This window comes from Apteryx mantelli, chromosome 1 (assembly GCF_036417845.1).
Source record: "Apteryx mantelli isolate bAptMan1 chromosome 1, bAptMan1.hap1, whole genome shotgun sequence".
NCBI lineage: Eukaryota > Metazoa > Chordata > Aves > Apterygiformes > Apterygidae > Apteryx > Apteryx mantelli.
This window is the reverse complement of record NC_089978.1, coordinates 162,310,268-162,327,895: the sequence shown is the minus strand read 5'-3', so window position 1 is coordinate 162,327,895 and position 17,628 is coordinate 162,310,268. Positions and strand designations below refer to the sequence as shown.

The 17,628-nt window shown below is 41.2% G+C and overlaps 2 protein-coding genes across 2 annotated transcripts in view; one reads left to right on the top strand and one right to left on the bottom strand.

Annotated features, from left to right (window-relative positions):
- The window catches only part of SYN3 (synapsin III), a 194,494-nt gene that overhangs the window by 50,539 nt on the left and 126,327 nt on the right, over nucleotides 1-17,628 (top strand). The gene's annotated exons all lie outside the window — the stretch shown is intronic.
- TIMP3 (TIMP metallopeptidase inhibitor 3) overlaps nucleotides 987-17,628 on the bottom strand; it is a 41,772-nt gene continuing 25,130 nt past the window's right edge. Inside the window, exons 2-5 of the mRNA XM_067308998.1 lie at nucleotides 13,941-14,023; nucleotides 7,001-7,112; nucleotides 6,224-6,345; nucleotides 987-5,585 (exon numbers count right to left, since the gene is read on the bottom strand). Coding sequence (XP_067165099.1) covers nucleotides 5,388-5,585; nucleotides 6,224-6,345; nucleotides 7,001-7,112; nucleotides 13,941-14,023 — 515 coding nt within the window. The 3' untranslated portion in view covers nucleotides 987-5,387. The remainder of the gene's footprint in view (nucleotides 5,586-6,223; nucleotides 6,346-7,000; nucleotides 7,113-13,940; nucleotides 14,024-17,628) is intronic.

Here is a 17,628-nt window from a genome sequence, read left to right as displayed (position 1 = left end):
GTTCTAGTCATAGCTCTACAAAAGGCTTGTGAAAGTTGCTTGCCTGCTGTGCATCAGCTTCTTCATGTATCAGATGGGAATAATAATAGTATCCCTTCCCCACTCTTTTCTTGCCTTTCCTAGAGGTGTTTTCATGCTATACCAGTTAGCACTTGTAAAATATGTTGTGGTCCTTGGATGGCAAACACTTTGGAAATGTTTATAAATATAGCTTTATGGTTTTATCTCTGCAACGCGATACACTCTAAGCAATGAAGTTCTCACATAAGAAACTCCCATCCTTTTAAGCCAAAACTTTCCAAACCTTACTTTCCAAACCTTAGGATTAAATATAGAACTGATTAAAATTTTGTTTCATTCTTTATCAATATTCTCCACAGAGATGAAAGATTTTCCTAAAGTACAAGTGAGACAAATATTTTGTAGACCCATTTTCGTGAGCATTTTAATTTAGTTGAAAACACATTCTCTGATGCTTCCTTCCCATGACAACAGGACATTTTTAACTAGCCTTAACTAGCAGAAAGGATCTGAAAGATGAATCCTCATTTCCTTTGCTATGAGGATATACTTTTCAACCCTCTCCCCAGTGATACGTTTACTGAAAATAATAGCAATCTGGCAACTGTTCTTCCAAGGCCTTGCTGGTGCTACAGGCGTTAGCCAAATGACTGTCTTGCTCCGTAGTGACCCCCTACGGCCAATTTACAAGTGGGATACATGAACTCCAAAAGTGATTTTTACCTCTTTTGGGCTTATGACCCTGATAACAGATCTTCAAGATATCAACCTTATAAAAAGAGGGAGGGATTCCTGGATGGATGCCATTGCTAAACAGCAGGAATTGCCAGAGGTGGAATGTCTGCACTGGGTCCAATAAAAGAGTATTAAGAAAGGGAAAGAAATGAATAAATCCACTTGCAGATCCATTTGTGTACATTTGAAGTGGACAGAAACTAATATAAGTGAAGCAGAGACAGAATGTCTGTGATAGAAATAAAACCACTTTACTGTTTAGAATAAAAGGACACTATAAAAAGTGAACATTATGCAACATTACCTTAAAAGACAATATACATTCACTGAATATAAAATTTATAAATAACATGGAGGAAAACTGTAAACAGTGCTACAAAATTTAGCAAATACATTCCTTCTGCACAAGATTTTTCACAAGGGTTTGGTTCCCTCCCCAAATTTCTGTGACTATCAGGAACAGCAGAGTGGCTCTATGAAGGAAGGACAGTGTCAGAGAGAATCGGAAACCAGTACAGGCAAAGCAGCAGCAAATGCTTAGTAGGTTTTTTTTTCTTTAACTTTGTGCAAGACTGGTAACTCCAAAAGAGATTTGCTTTAAAAACATTAAAAAAGTTTGTGCAGTTCCCTAAATTTTGTCCTGCCCTTCTAAGCTACAAATGACACTGTAAATGAGATATAGTTTGAAAGTCCTCTGAAAAAATGGGAACTTGTTCCCATGGAGGCCTTCACTTCAAAACTTATTGTAAAAACATAATGATGTGTTTACCATCACCCTGAGGTATCATTTTGCTCCAACTAGTAAGAATGGAAAAGGGTGATACGTTCAGGTTTTAGAATAGTCTTATCTAAAGGATCATGTAACTCTTCAAAACAAGGGAACTTCAGGCCTAAAATTGCAGTTTTGTCCCATTACCCTCCCATAGAGAAGGATCACTGTGTCCCAGTGACCTCAAGAGGACTTTATTCAAGGTACTCCATGCACAGATCTCTTCCTGCTCTTTATCCCCTCCCTTTTAGAAAAGGAAAATCAAATCATTCCCAGGTTCTCCCAAACCTTCAAAGTATTTTTCATATTTTTGTAATTCTAAACAGGAAAACACTCTCAAGCAAATAAGGAAAATATCTATAACTAACAAAAGGAACAGTCTAGAAATATGACCTATGCATTTTAAAAAGTACTTTTAATAAAGCTGATAACATCTAAAGCATAAGAAAAAAGCCCTCATCCTGTACATGCCGTTGCACACATGTGCCATTGACAGCTCCTCTTTAATCTTAGGTTATGGGTTGAAGTGAAGAGCATGTTGGAGGTGACAGGAAGATACTCGTGCTGCTGCAAGCCCCTTATACTCCAGAGTCTAACAGTCTGGGGGGACTTCATACCTGCCCTCTTCACATCCCCATGTCTCGTGCGCCCACATACTGCATGGCCTCTTCTAACGAGGGGGAAAGTTTTGTTCGTTGGCAGGCGGAAGCGACTTAGCAGGGCAGGAGAAAGGAGAGCAGATAGAAAGACAGAAGTCTTCAAGTCTGATTTAGAGCCTGTTCAATCCATTTTATGGCATCCCCTGCTTCAAGGGGACCTTCATGCAAGGTTCTTAATGCCAGCACAAGCTAAAGCTTAGCCCAAGAAAAACATGTCCCTGATAGCATGCACAGAAAGGAAGTCAAGAAGCCTCCCAAAAGAAATGTATTTTTACTGGATTCTTCCCCCTCCTTTTGGCTCCACATTTCTAAAAGCCTTAACAACTGTTTCTTTACACAGCAAGGGATAAAATTTGCTATCAAACCCTTACTCTTGCCAGTGGTCTAGCTGTTAGCATCTCAGAAATATTTTACCCTCTACAATATAAAATGGGAATTTGCTTCAAAAAAAATTTTCTGGTAATGGAGTTGCTGTTTTTCTGTTTACAAAGCACACAGCTACATAATATCCTACATAGGGACACAAGTCCTCATAGCATTAGAATGCAAATATTTTCACAATAATTTGAGTGCAATACTGTGATGTCTCAGCTAGCTAAAAGTCAGTAAGCAGGTAAAATACGCAGAGCTGCAATCTAATGAAAAATGAAATCAACACTTCGCTTCATTGAGAGGCTTCTTCATTTAGCCTTCCAAAGCCATGAACAGTGGCTGCGGCTCAAAGAGATGTCAGCTTTGCAAAATTACCTTGAGTTTGATAAGGGCTGTCTCCAGCAACAGCAATTCCACACAACACAAGCAGTGAGGGTGGAATCATCAGTGCTGGTGAGGCTGGCTCCCCTCTGCCATCAGTGGCCCGTGGTGATTTTTTTGCCATTGCATGGTTAAAACAGAAATTGACTCACTGTATCCAAAGCTCAACCCAATACTCTTTCAAAAGGGGCAAGATTCTGACCCACCACCTGACTCTATGATGGGTGCTATGGAGCACCCTATTCTCCCTCTGATACCCAACCCATAATTTAGGAGGAGTCATGGGGAAGAGGACTTTTGGAAAGCGTTCCAAGCCTGAATCACAGGAAAGTCCGATTCATTTTTCATCTGCTTTGTGCTGCACTGCCACTCGGAGCAGCTGAAAAATACACAGAAGACTCTGACCCCTCCTACATCAACTCTTTGAAAGTGCCTCTTCAAGCTCATCTTAAAAATGAAGCTATGCACTTTTTGCTGTAAGAATTCTCCCAGTAAACAGCACATTTCAACAGGTGTATGTCTGCAGATGTATGCAGCACAAAAACGGCCATGCATCAGTGCCCACCTCAGATGAAACCCTTTCCATTTGGCAAAGACACCCCAAGCAACTCTCCAGTGATTTAAAAGGTCACTGACTGCAAAATGCTGTACTGCCCTAGACTGGCATCGTTGCAACACTTTTACCTGCTGGTGGCAGCTCTGCTTTCTAAGTGGAATGAACTGAAGATACATGGAAACTTAAGATAAATAATCATAATAATACAAAAACAAAGTTAAGCGTAATCTTCTCCCTGCCCAGACCCTCCCCATCCAAAACTCAGTCACCCATTTTGTCAGCACCCCTTCTTCACCATCATTAAAACTTAAAATATTTTTATTTGATAAGAAAAATTATATTATAGTTTTCTTAATAAAAAACAAAATAGAACAAAAAAACTTCTCCAGTCAACAGCAAAGCACAAGACAGTAAGGCTCCTCCTCCCACATCACTGCAGGACATGGTACGAGCACATGCACAGGGCTATGCTTAACAGTGCCTAGAGGGAAACAGCACTTGACACAGAAGGAACCTTCTGGGCAGCTGAAATTTTATGATCCCATCCAGCACTTATTAGGAGGCTGCTTTTCCTTGCCTAGCTCCCCCACACACTTCCTTTCACTATATAAACAAATGCAGCTAGTGTAGCTGCAGGGGAGGAACCGTGGTGCTAGGAGGCATAGAGGAAACAGTGACTGTAGCCACTACTGCAGATACACTGGAGCTTCAATATCTTGAAAACAATTCACTGACTCGGAATGTCAATATTTCTGTCTTTAAAACACAGTCAAACCATTCTTTTGTTTATAACACCAAAAATATGCACGTCCTGTCAAAAATAGCTTATGTCATTATATGTATATACATCTTAGTTCAGCAAAACACTATTTTGGCAATAGATTTTCTTTTATAGTAAGAGCTCTAGCTCCCCTTTCCCTCCCCCATGTGATTGATTTAAAGTTGATATTTTTGCATCTGTTTGGTTTAAAGTATTCACAAGTTAGTTTTGCTGTTGAAGCTAAGCTGCAAGAATTTTCAGGGGCCAACTCTGCTCAAAACAGCACGGCACAGCATTTCATCTGCTCTGCTGTAGGTGGATTTACCTCCCTGAACAGAGGGGAAAGGGGGGTTGTTTTTCTTTTTTGAGCAAAAACAAAAATATAAAATACTCTCTCCTTTGTCCTGGGGAAAGCCAGAACTTCAAACATGCTGTTACATTCACACTGCGACTGAATTAGCTAGGACAGTCAGTCAACAATGCTTTTACCAGATAATGTGGTCAGACACACCAGGTGAATCCTCCCACTGCTGGAGTCAATCAAGTTGCCAATCTCTCCCACAGAGGAGGATTTCTTTTGGACGCCATTTTTTCCAGAGTTTAGCTTGGTTTTCTTTTCAGTTTGTTTCATTTGCCAATCTGATTAATGAAACCTGTTTTCCTTCAAATAGATTTGTCTACATATTTTCAGCACTTAATGCATGAGGAGGGGTGAGGGGAAGCTAGCGCATAGAAGAATACAGTGCCTAATTGGCATAGTTTTTAAATTTTTGTTTTCCTAAAAAAATAGAGATTATATCACTACAGCTAATGATACATGTAAGAGAGCAAGAGCTCCATCATTTTTTTTTCTTTTTTTTCCTCTGGTGTGCAAAAGTAAGCTCCCAAATGTCATCTGATCAAAATGAGTGGTATCAAAAAATGGAAAAGGTGATTACAACAAATTCAGTAAGATAGCACAGACATTTTTCTTTTTTCTTTCTTTTTTTTTTTTTTTAAGTGTTTGAAGTGCTAAAATTTGCAAGAAAACAGGCACTAATTTCATTGTCATCATCATGATCTGGTAAGAGTTAGTGTCCAAAGGAAGCTCAGCCACAAGTAAGGGAGAGGGGAGATACAGAAGGGATAGTGTGCTCAGGGATCTGTGGCATTGATGATCGTTTTATCCGGAGGCGCCCATCCTCTATACCAGCTGCAGTAACCTTCCACCCGCTGGATGCAGGCATAGTGCTTCGCTTGGTATCCCGAGTGGCCGAAGTTGGAGAGCATGTCTGTCCAAATACACTCATTTTTGGAGGTGACAAAGCAGGGCAAATAGTAGCAGGGCCTAATCTGCAATTGCAAAAAGCAATCAGGTAAGGCTACATGGAAAAACAACATTATACAAAATATCTTTTCATCAAAAACAAGGGATCCAAAATTCCTCTCCCTCAAACCTTGCTGGCTAACTCAAAATTCAGCCTCAGCTCAGTGAGCACGTAAGCATGTGCTTAACTTCACATACACAGGTAATTCCAGAGTCAAAAGGGCTTTTCAGGTGCAGAAAAATTGAGCTTGTGCCTTTATTTTTACAAGCCTGGGGCCATGAGCAACCTCTTAGTGCCACTGCCAGGCTGTGAGGTTTTAACTACTCAAAATGTTTACAGAGGAAAAAAGCTGGACTTACCTTGCCAGACCTTCAGTACACAAATTTATTCACCTGCAAAATGATTCTGCAAGGATTCTGAAAGGGTTCCCCAACCCAAATTAACTACAACAAGGCATTAAAAAGGCACAGACACAGCATTTTTATTTGACTGTCTCTTCACTGGTCTCAAAACTAAAGTTGAATTGCTCGGTTTTTCCTGCAAAAACTGCTGTCCTCCATTTCCTTTCCTGGATGTTCACCAACATCATTGATATGATCAGCCAGAGGAAACAATTCTACGGTTTGAATGTCTTAATGCCACCTAATTAGAGACATGACATACCTTGCATCCACAGCCCAAATGATAACGATGATTCAGTCCTTTACGCTGGGACAGAGTCAGACGATCCCATTTCTCATACCAATTGCATAGGCCAGTGTAAACCTTCCCTTCATACACACGGCCTTGAAAACAGAGACATGGTCACAAGTTAGCACTTCTCAGCTCAATCTCTTTGCTCGTTTCCTGAGACTGCTAATGTTCTCAATATGTTTGGCTTCAGTTACTGCTCAGCAACTGCTTTCTTTTTATTAACTGGCTCAGAAATTGCTGGCCAGCAAGTTTACTGCACTTAGTAAGTTAGGAGCGTTGTACCAGCTATAAGCACCACCAGCAACATGCAGGTGAGTAATACTGTCAAGCTCCTCTCAAGCTTGGCAACTGTCACATGTCTATCTCCTTGCATCTCTCAACAGTCTGCATTACTCCAGCTCATTCCAAAAGATTCCTTCCATTTCTGTCACAGCTGAGTGGCAATCAGTTCCCTGTGAAAGACATGCCAGCTCAGGTATGCACTGATAGCTGTTTACTGTCATAGAGCATATTTGTCACTATATGGCTGAGGAGAAGAGAGATATTTAAGGGAAGAAAGGGAAATCTAAAGCTGAGAGTGAGTCATGAGACTCTCTGCATATTGAAATACCGAATACTGAAATAATGTTGGCCATCACAACACTTGGGAAGCTGCTTATAGAGCTGTCTACACAGCTGTCCATGTCTTGGCAGGTGTGTATGCAGAATGAAAGAAGTTCTGATTATGAAGAAAGAAGTGTCCTTTACCTGTAATCAGATACTGGTACTTGTTGACCTCCAGCTTGACTCCACAAAGACTCTCAGAGGCTTCTGTATAGATGTACTGAACATGTGGCATTATCTGGAAGCCCCTGTACATCTAGAGAGTAAAAATGCTTTGAGTCATCTTAAGAAGACAACTTTTCACTTAGATTATTTAGAATTTAAATTCCTAGACTGTGGTGGTAGGCAGTGAACTTTTAGTGCTTACAAAGGCGAAGGACAAACAGCATTAGCTGGACTCTGAGGGAAGCCTCTCCACTGATATCCGCTGGTAGAGCAGAATTCCCACCTGTAACAAGCTGCTGCAGTTCAACACAGGGACCTCTTTTCCCACTTCTGTTAGTTCCAGTGGCACTAAGTGAGCAAAGTGCTGACATTGCAATGTCTGCCAACATCCTGAACAATTTCTTTTTCCTTTATGGAGCTCATAATGGGGAAAAATTAAATTAGTTCAAGTCTGGAATCTTTTTCCCTCATGTGATTTTAACAACTTCCTCTCATTAAAGGGATTTTTTTTAAAAAAACAATAGCCCAAATTTTCCAATGCCGATGCTGCAAGAGTTGCAAGCTTTCAGTACTAGATTTAAGACTTCAAACCAAATGCCTCCTTTTCAAACACCTAGAATACACAATTCCCACTGACCTCAATTAGGACTTAATGTTTCTCAAAGTAAATGAAAGCAGAAACAGAATTCTACCCCATCTCCTAAAATTAGCCTCGTACTGATGGGTGCCACACAGAGAATATCATGTATATAGAATTCCTCTACTGTCCTCCTTTTTCACAATCTTGCTTAAGTGGAAGCCAGCACACAGTTCAGTTTAATTGAATTTTGAACCCACAGATATTCTGACAGTTCTGGAATCAGAAATTATCATGTGTCCCTATCTGGCCTGATGTAATTGTTGCATTTTAGGAAAACTCATGCTTGCCTGTTACTAGCACAATGAAGTCTGTGCATAGTGATGAAATAACCACCGTATGTATACACTGGACCCAATAAGATATATTTGATTTTCCTCCAAATTTCATCTTGAAAATTTGGTTACCTTTTCAAAGTACTCTGTCTCTCTCTTTTACCACCAACTGTATGAACAGTAAACGTTTAAAAGTTAAATGAAAACAATAGGCATCAGAGGGAATTACAGTTTCATAGCATTTCTCAGCCTATCCTTTTCTCCAACAGATTTATTGATAAAAAGCACATTCAATTCAACTGCAAATATTGAAGTGAGGTAAAAGAGGGAAAAAACAATCCCAGAGCTATAGATTCTTGCCACATCAACACCTGAGCAGTGCCATTCTCCTTCAGGCTGTATTCTATTTCTCAAAGTCCCCTATTATCCTAGAGTTTGTGTCCCCATTTGTTCATCTTTCACTATTCCCCCTTTCAAAAAAACAAACTATTTTTCCCAAACAGAATTCAGTGCTACTTTTCTGGTGTTAAAGGCATGATTCACTCCTCTATGAAGTCAGTAAACAGATGTCTGTTGATGTAACAGATTTTACACTAGGCTCAGATACTGTCACAGCATTTCTTTAAAAAAAAACAAATAAAAAACTACTACCAATTTTCCTGTGCTCAGAGGTAAAATCACCTTCTGGACACCCACTAGTCTTCTCTTCTGTATTTGTATTACCCCAATCAGCATAATATTCTAACAGTTCACAATTCAGTAACAACACTATTATGTATAGGAAGACATTCTAAAGGGTATTTTCCAACCTTCCCCCTAAGCCTGGCAAATATGCAAGGAAAGCATTTTTAAAAATTAATCATATAATATCAACAAAAGTTACAGGACCATGTTTGGGACATACCCGTGTGTCCTTCAGTGAGCACACAAGTCTTGCACTAAATATGGAACAAATTAACCTTGCCCCATCTCGGCTTTATCCCTGCAATTTTGTTGGTATGGGATGATCTACTCAGATTTTCCAATTATGCTCAAGTTAGCTGGAGATCTAGGTTCTGGCACAGGCATCCTGTGTGCCCTTGGATGAGTAATTTAGCCTTCAGTATAATTTGGTTCCTCATCTGTAGAGCAGCTTTGTCTTCCTTCACAAGGGTACTGTGAGGATATGCACATGTAATAAAGATCATGTGTTCAGATCTCATTTTATTGGGCACCAAGCAAGAAGCTAAGGTAACAGCACCTAAGTGTGTAACGGTAGGTAAGATAATAGCTGGGGATGTCCAGCCTCTCCAGCCAGTGCATTATGCATACCGCAGAGAGCTGTACGCTGTGTGTGCGCAGTACATGTGGTCTGTTCATTCCTCGTGCTAAAATATCCAGATAGTGTGGACTAATTACATATATGCCATAAAGCACATGCATGCTTTGAGCCCATTCTGCCCCTGTGCAGAAAGTTGAATCATCCTTCTGAGGAGGCACTCGGGCCCTTCCTGCAGGCCCCTTGCAGTCATGAGTCCTTGCATCTTCTACAACATTAGGGTCAACATGATTGCCTCTGAAGTAACTAGGGATACCTGAATGGGGGTCTGGTTCTCGACCCTGTGTCTAATTTCCTGTTCACATTATCATCAGGAACAGCACTGCCAGGGCTGCAGAAGGAAGCATGCTCAGGCTCTCAAGAAGTACTTCAGCTTACCCCTCTATGATTCTCAGCAATGCTAGCAAACATCTTGCTAACTTACCCAGTGGGTGGGGGGGACAGGGCCTACCTCATCCTATCTGACTAAAGAAAAGTCACCATGTCCTTGGTCCTCAGGGGAGGAAAAAGAAAATAGGATAAGGGGGAATCTTCTACAGATGCCCCCTTTCAAAAAAAACAAAACTACACCCTAAGCATTATTTTTGGATACACAAAATATCCTGGAAGTGCTATTAGACCAGCCATAAGAAAACCAGCCATAAAGCTAGCCTCTCTCCTAACTGCTACCCTGGGAGTCCTCCTGTTACCACAGATGGGTATTTTAGGAAACGTAATGACAGGAAACAAAGCATTAGCAAGCATCACATGGTGGTGCCGGCTAGTGCTCCTCCATTTCTGGCTGTGTCAGCATTCCCCTTAGCAGCCCCCATACTGCCTCAGAAATGTGCATGCAAATCCTGTGGTGGTTCTTGCTGCATGATTAACTTCACCCTGTGATATGATGTTCCTCCCTCCTTCCCCCTCATGTGAGGTCACACTAGATACCAAGGCCTGGAATCATCTTGCCTAACTTCAGTTGCCTAAAGTTTAGGTACTTCTTATATATTAGGCTCCCTCTCCAGTCAAATGCCAAAGACTGGCACCTCCAGAACTATTCAGTCCACCCTAAAGCAGCTGTCTACACCTGGTAGGCTTAATCACACTTTGGTGGTGCCTGTCTCTCTCCATTGACAATCAAGAGAGCAGGAAAGGCTAGACACTTCATTTTAGGCTGCCTAAAATTAAATGAAATTAAACCCTCTCCCCTTCTTTCCTCTTCTGACTATCACGTTTCACCCTTTTAACTCCTTTTACAGATTAGCAGCAAACTGAAGAAAGCCTCTTGGCTTCTGGCAGCCTGTGCTGAGTGCTGCCACGATCAACTGACATGGGACTGAGCATGCACATAGAGTAGTAATATCCTATCTCCTTGTTTCATTTGCAGTTTCCTGAAATAGCTTTGGGCCATTCTCAGAATATACTGCAGCACCACAGAACATGCAGAGGTTAGATCAGACCTGTGCAGAATTCTGACACATGATCTTAAAATATTCTTGAAGTATTTGAGAAAGCAATGGGAGGAGGTAGGGGGTGCTTGAAAAAGCACAAGGCCTTTTCAAACAGAATACCTAAACACTAGAAAGCCTGGCACTGTTGTATGCCTGGGGTCTGACCTTGTGCTCTAATCCAGGCCCCAAGCTGGTTTAGCTGTGAAATTCAGCAATGAATTCAAGAATATTAGGGAGAAGGAAAGAACCAGCCACAGCAAACTTAGGAAAATCATGAAAGAAATACAAGGATAGCTCGTTGCCTTTTAAGCCTCTCAATGCTTCTCACAGGCAATTCAGCAAGAGTAAATGGAGTAAACGGCTTGTCTATTTTTCATCTGCAGGTGCAGGCAGGTTTATAGCTGGCCAAAAAACACTGTCATGTTAGTTTTATCTTCAGTGTTGTTCCCATGCAGCTGTGCAGAGCCATAGGCCTCCTTAGTTTTCTTTTCAGCAGGAGGACAGTCAGCTTTCATTGGGATGAGCAAGGGAAAGATTTGCTGCATCACTCTCTGCTCCCTCACTGCATGGAGCTGAATCCCTCTTTATCCTGAACTCTCTTAGCTCAGCAGAAAGACAGCAGGGTTTCAGAGAAGATACTTGGTTTGTTTGTTTGTTTATCAAGAACTATGTCCTCAGGACATTCCAGTTCAACTGAGCACTTTGACTGGTTCAGGCTCCTTCCTGCCAAAGGTCGCAGGTAAATGCACAATGCAACATCCCACCAGCCAACCATTTATGCAGCAGGGCATAACATGCCAATAGAGGCACTTTGGCCAGCTCATGATCTCCCCTTTAAAATCTCTCTTGCTTTTGTTGCTCATGTTGTTTCCTAACAAAATGCTGTGGATCTGCTCCTGCAAAAAGGCAATTGTTTTCCTGTGGTCTTGGCATGGGGATGCTGCAGATTAATGCGGTGTCTGCTGTAAACACCCTGGACCTGTGCTGCAGAACAACTCAATGAAAATAGTCAGGACAGGCTCAGACGTCTTAGGTAGAGATTGACATGAGGGTGTCTTTTGGCAGTAGGGTGGCTATTGCTCCACTCGACATACTCCTTTCGCCTGGGCTTGCACTCCTCCCTGTGCCAGCAGACACACAGAAGCCTTTTTCACTCCCATCAGGGACATTGCTACAAGCTCTTGGGTCAGAGGAGGAATGCTTAATGCTATTCCAGAGTTCTCCAGTACTGAGGCTCACTGAGGCTGGCTGGCTGAATCATTACCAGAGTGCTCGTTTCACCCTCTGAAAATTTCTCAGGTTCACAGGAACCTCAGTACATCTTTCAGGGGTCAACTCCATTATACAACATTGGGCCACCTTTCTTGTTCTGGCACTGGAACATGAACCACCAGGGCTGAATTCTGAGGAGCTATAACCTCCATTAGTGCTATACCACTATCTTGCGACAGTCTACATAGTCTTCTGGGAAATCAGCACTTGAAGGCTGTCACACAATTGCTGAGACATACTTGTTTCCCCTCCCTTATTTGCATGCTTTGCTGTCAGGTATCTTAGTGAGTGTCATCTCATTTTCAGATGGCTGCACAAGTGCTGTGCTGACCTTGTTCCTCAGGACAAGAGGGGCAGAAATCAGCTGCTCTTACTGGGTCTGGAGAAGAAGTTATTATGTTCACACTCCTGCACAGCAGGTGCTTTATATCTGAAATTTCAGTGCTCATGCAGAGGAGTAATGAAATGTAACAAAGTGTAATTTGTTTCGGAACTACTGTCATTCTAGATCACCATTGCACCCTTTAGTGGCCGTACACACAGGCAAATGTTATAACTCAAGCATTGAACTCTTGGAACAGCATGAAGAAGTGTTGGGGTCCTGGGCAGAGGGAGACAAAGGGAGAAACAGAAGAGCTGATGAAGCCACTGCAGCACGTGGATGCTAAGTAGCTTTGTGAAGTGAGGTACACTGGCTGAGCTGCAGGGTGACAAAGCTGGACCAGAAGAGCATAGCGGGCTGCAAGCCTGATGAGGCCGGGGACAGCTGGTAAAAAAAGGGAGTGGCAGCATTGTCTCACCCCTGCCACCAAAACCAGTTGCCTCTTTTACAAATAAAAGTTGGCCAACACATATATATTTCCTTTTTAAGCAAAAAAACATATTTTTAAAGATTAAGGAAACTAATAACCCCAGCAACTCGTGCCCTCTTATGCGAAGTGCAAGCATTCCACTCTAGTGGAAGAGTCACGCCAAAACCAGATTTGGCTATGTGTGCAGTTTTGTGATAGCTTATGAAACAGTCTTCACGTCTCTTCTTCAGAGCTTTGTTGCTTAGCTATAAACTGCCTTATAAAGAGAGTTACTGTTATGAGGCAGGCAAGTGACTGTTTTTTCTGAACCTTTAGTTTGTCTAATATGTTTCAGATTTCTGCAATCTTTGCCAAGCTTTTCCACTCCCCCCTACCTTTTTTTTTTTAAAAAGACACAAACCAGTCTTATGACTGGAATAGCGTAGCCAAAAAAAACAACTAGGGCTGATTTTTAACATTACATAACAGTGAGTTAAAAAAATAAAATAAAAAAGTAAGAAAAAGTCCAAAGCAACAGATTGAGCACAATCTGTGTAGCAAAGAATTAGGGCTCTGGAGGGAGGAACTAGAGAAACCAAGGGACTGGTATATGAGATGCACTTCTTTCCACCTCCGAGTCAACAGTTTACAGTTCTTCCAAGCTGATGGCATCTGATAGTTACAGTGTTTGCATTAGCTGCTGGATAGTCTTTATATATAGACTTCACTGTAACAATTTCATTTGTTCTGTGTGTGGAAAAAATGCTATCATTCTAACTGGTGGTCACAAAGAACACAAGGAAAGAAGAGAGATGAAAAAGCCCATTCCCACATCTTGAACTTAATGAAAGTATTGCATGGAAAGGCTTGCATTTCCACAGTCTAACACTGTGTATGTTGAACACAAACAGGACTCTGGCATCCAGAGGGGCCCATCTGGCATCTTCCACCACCAGAAATGTGAAAAATAAAGCAAGAATTCAGGTATTCAGCACTGTATATCAAGCATGGCCTCTTCTTGCTCCTTTCCCCTCTCAAGGAAAATTTCTGTCAATTGCTGGCCACCCTCCATTCTGACTGACCAAAAGAAAAGTTGCAGTGTTGTTATTTTTAAGATGCAGCCTCTGTTGGTTACTACACATTAATTAGAATCATTATCATATCTACAAGCCTATGTGAAATGCCTGCAAACATACCTTCATCTGCTTGACAGTGTATCTCATCGTCCCAAATGGTCCATCTTTCATGAGCTTCTTCCCCACAACTTTAGCTCGGATCACTGTCATAAGAGAGGAAAAACACAAGAAATTATATACAACTTTACAGTTGGATATAGCCCACCAGGTCTCCCAGTCTCACAGATTTAGGCTATACCCTCCACTTCAAAAAAGCCACTTGGACGAATTATTCTGTAAAATAAAACAAAACTCCATGCCAACCATCCTCCAGATTTATTCTAAACCCCACACACAGTCAAGGCATGAGAAAAACACGATGCCAAAGAAAGTATTTATTTAGAAGAAATCTAGTTTTTCATAAAGAGCAAGAACAAGCACTACTTGTGTCAAAGTCTCACAGAAATCCATAAAACAGACTATAGCTAGGATCAAGACAGGTTAAAGTCTTTGCACCAAACCGATGAAGTTCATATTCTTTCATCTTGAACATCCTTCAGTACAGTGAGATTTAACAAGTAACTACTTTTAAATTGTACTGTGAGTGCCTCATGCAGATTCTGTTTCCCAATAGCCACGACAACCCAGCCCAATGGAATGTCCCACATCCAGGGACTTCATTACAGCTGCCACCTTTGAGTGCAACAAAACTCCCAGTCCCCTTGAACAAATGGCTACTATGCACAAACACATCATTCATCAACCAGCAAGTCCAGAGTGAAACCAGCCAGAGCAGTCAGAAACCACCATCAGAACTCAAGTGTACTGCATTTTATTTGTTCGTGGATGCTCAGGAGCAGAGAGGGAGCGAGAGACAGCATGTGTGCAAACACACACAGAATCTAGCCAGACACACTCCACTGCATCACATATGCACCACAGCAATGCCAACTGAGCCTCATCTACCACAAATGAGGATTTGCAGGTCCCTCAAATGGATCTAGCAGGTAGTTTACAATCATTGCTTAATGAACAGGTCTCCTGCTCTTATATTTTTGGGGCATTGCACAAAACACTACTGTTGTATCTATCCTCTTCTTTGAAAAAGGTCTGCAATCACCTTCTTAGCAGGAGAGCAAAGCTTAGGGACAGCGCAGGAATTGTTTTTCTAAAGCTTTCTCCCCTAGAACAATTGAAGCATGTTATGCAAGCACCAAAAGTGGCTTAATCTTCACAGGGGCTGCAGAAAATGAGACTTGAGAGGACCAATCCTTGGAGAAGTAGGAATCATTGGTAGAAAATGCTGTACCCTAAAAATAACTTGTACAAAGAGGGAAAAAAAAAACAAAAACAAAACAAAAAACTCAAACTTCCATCAGCCAAGAGAAACATCAAAACTACAATATGACCACTTAAACCTTACCTAAAATCTTATATGATCATTAGGCTTCTCATTATGGAATCCATGAAAATTATTCCAGTAGTACATAAACCAAAGGATGCAACATATTCGTAACATGATTGATGATGTAAAACCATAACATATAAATCCCCCCAAAAGTAATTTTTTTGCATGAAAGTGTCAGATAGTTTTACATATAACTCGTACATGCACAACGCCATTGTAGTCAGTGCTGATTTATATTCACTGAAGATCTGGCCCAAAGTTTCCAGACTTCTGAAATCCAACAACTAAAAAGGACCACATAAACTTTTTCCTCTGAGCTTTATTAAGGTCCTGATCATAACTCCCTACACAGAAAAGGGGTACTCCTTTCACAGAAACTTTTTGCAGCATTTTATCTGCATTTTGTTTAACATATCACATTCATGCCTCACAGGAAGCACTTCATTAAAAACCAGGGAGGCAAGGAGTGAGAAAGAGGTGGAAGATACTCCTTTACAAGCAGAAAAACCCAACAAGTTATCATTTGCATTAAAGTAGTACCTAAGAGCAGCAGCAAAGTTCAGAGATCCATTTGACTAGCTGTATAAGACATTAAACAAGGACCTTGTTGCTTGTTAACTCATTTAGGTTTGAAACAGATAAAAGCCTACTGGAAGAAATGGAAAAAAGAGGAGGGTAAGTTTTGTTTGCTGCCTAGACCAAAATAATGAGGCAAACAGGTTGTCCCTACTGACCTAAATGGCACTTCCTGAAGGATCTGGAGAACAGATTTAAAGGAAGAGACAGTCCTGGTTATACAGACCAGTTCCCGGAACCTGTTCCATGAGGCTGGTGTGGAATGAAGACAAGCTCACCCTGCTCTGATTTAAATCCTGTGCTTCAGCCAGAATTCTCAAATAAATTTTAAAATAGGTAAGACAGTCCTTCTGGCTTTGATTCAAACGACCAACAAAACCTTTGTTCATTGATTGTCAAACATTTGTTCTTATTTTTTTTCCAAACATCTATTACCCAGTGGCACCAAAAGCATATGCATTTGTACAGTTTTATTTATTCTGCTATTTAGTAAATCCAGGTCTGAACAATTTGTTATGTTCTTCAAAATTTATTAGCTACAGTGAAGCACTGTCCTTGAGGACCGCAAATATCTTTAAAAAACTAGGTTACTAGGTCCTTCTATTTTTTGGGTCTCCCCACCACCACCAGTGAAACCATAAAAAACAGAGCGCCTAAAAGTCAATGAGAACACAATTTCTTTAAGGCTTTCTGAATTCCAGGGCACTTCACTGATAATGGAGTCTATAATAAAAGGGTGTCAAAGGTCTTATCTTCATCTGTTGCATATCTGATATACTAAAATTGAAAAACTGGTGTTTGCCTAACAAGACTGAAATCAATCATGAAATAGTGTATCGTATTGACAATGATAAAGAAATATGCTAAAAGGGGATACTGCAAAATGCTACTGTTTCCAAACCAGTAACATGATTAGCATTAAAGATGACAGGCACATTTCCATTTGCTGGGAATGTAATTGAAAACCCTTTTTCTTCATTTACTTCACTGCTAGCTCAGCAACTCTTTAACTTCTAGTTAAAGTAGCACAACAACTTCATGAAGAAACCAACTTTGATTTATGGACTAAAATCAACAGCTTCACCACAAGACCAAATATTCAAAACGTGTATCTTCATTAGCACATGACAGCATCCCATTTTCAACTAACACTATGCTTGTGAGCAGGTGGAAGGATCTGTGACTGGTCCAAGGAAATCCCTGTCTCTTTAGATTATTACTTCCCAGCAGAGTCAAAGAGCCACCATCTGAGCAAATTCACTTGGTGAAAACCATAAAAATCCTTAGTTAAGGCTGCTGCTTTAGCCCTTTTGTAAATGGGTTGAGTCCTCCATAACCCAGACATGAGAGCCTCTATCACCCAAATGGTGACCTTTCCAGATAAGGTCCTTCCTTTCAGCTGCAGCCTAGAACCAACAAGCCTGGAACCAGCAAAGAACCTACCCTGCCTCATTTCTCCCACATTACAGGAGAAATCAAGCAGTTGGCCAAGGAGCAAAGGGCCCTCCAACTTAAGTCTAACCCTATATTCTGTGAGGCTAAATCCCCATTCCCTGGGCATCAGACTCGTCTGGGTAACTGGAGAGAAACAGTGGATGGAAGGGACCACTTAGATGCTGCTCTTGCTCATCCAGCTTTATCACCCTAAGCCTCCATGAGAGGAGATGGTAAGCAGAGATCCAAGCTGCAGATCTGTAGCCACATGCTTCCCCAGTTCCTATCTTTGTTCCTTCAAACTGCTGCTCACCAGTTTTACTGCTATGCAGCTCTTCACACCTGGTCAGA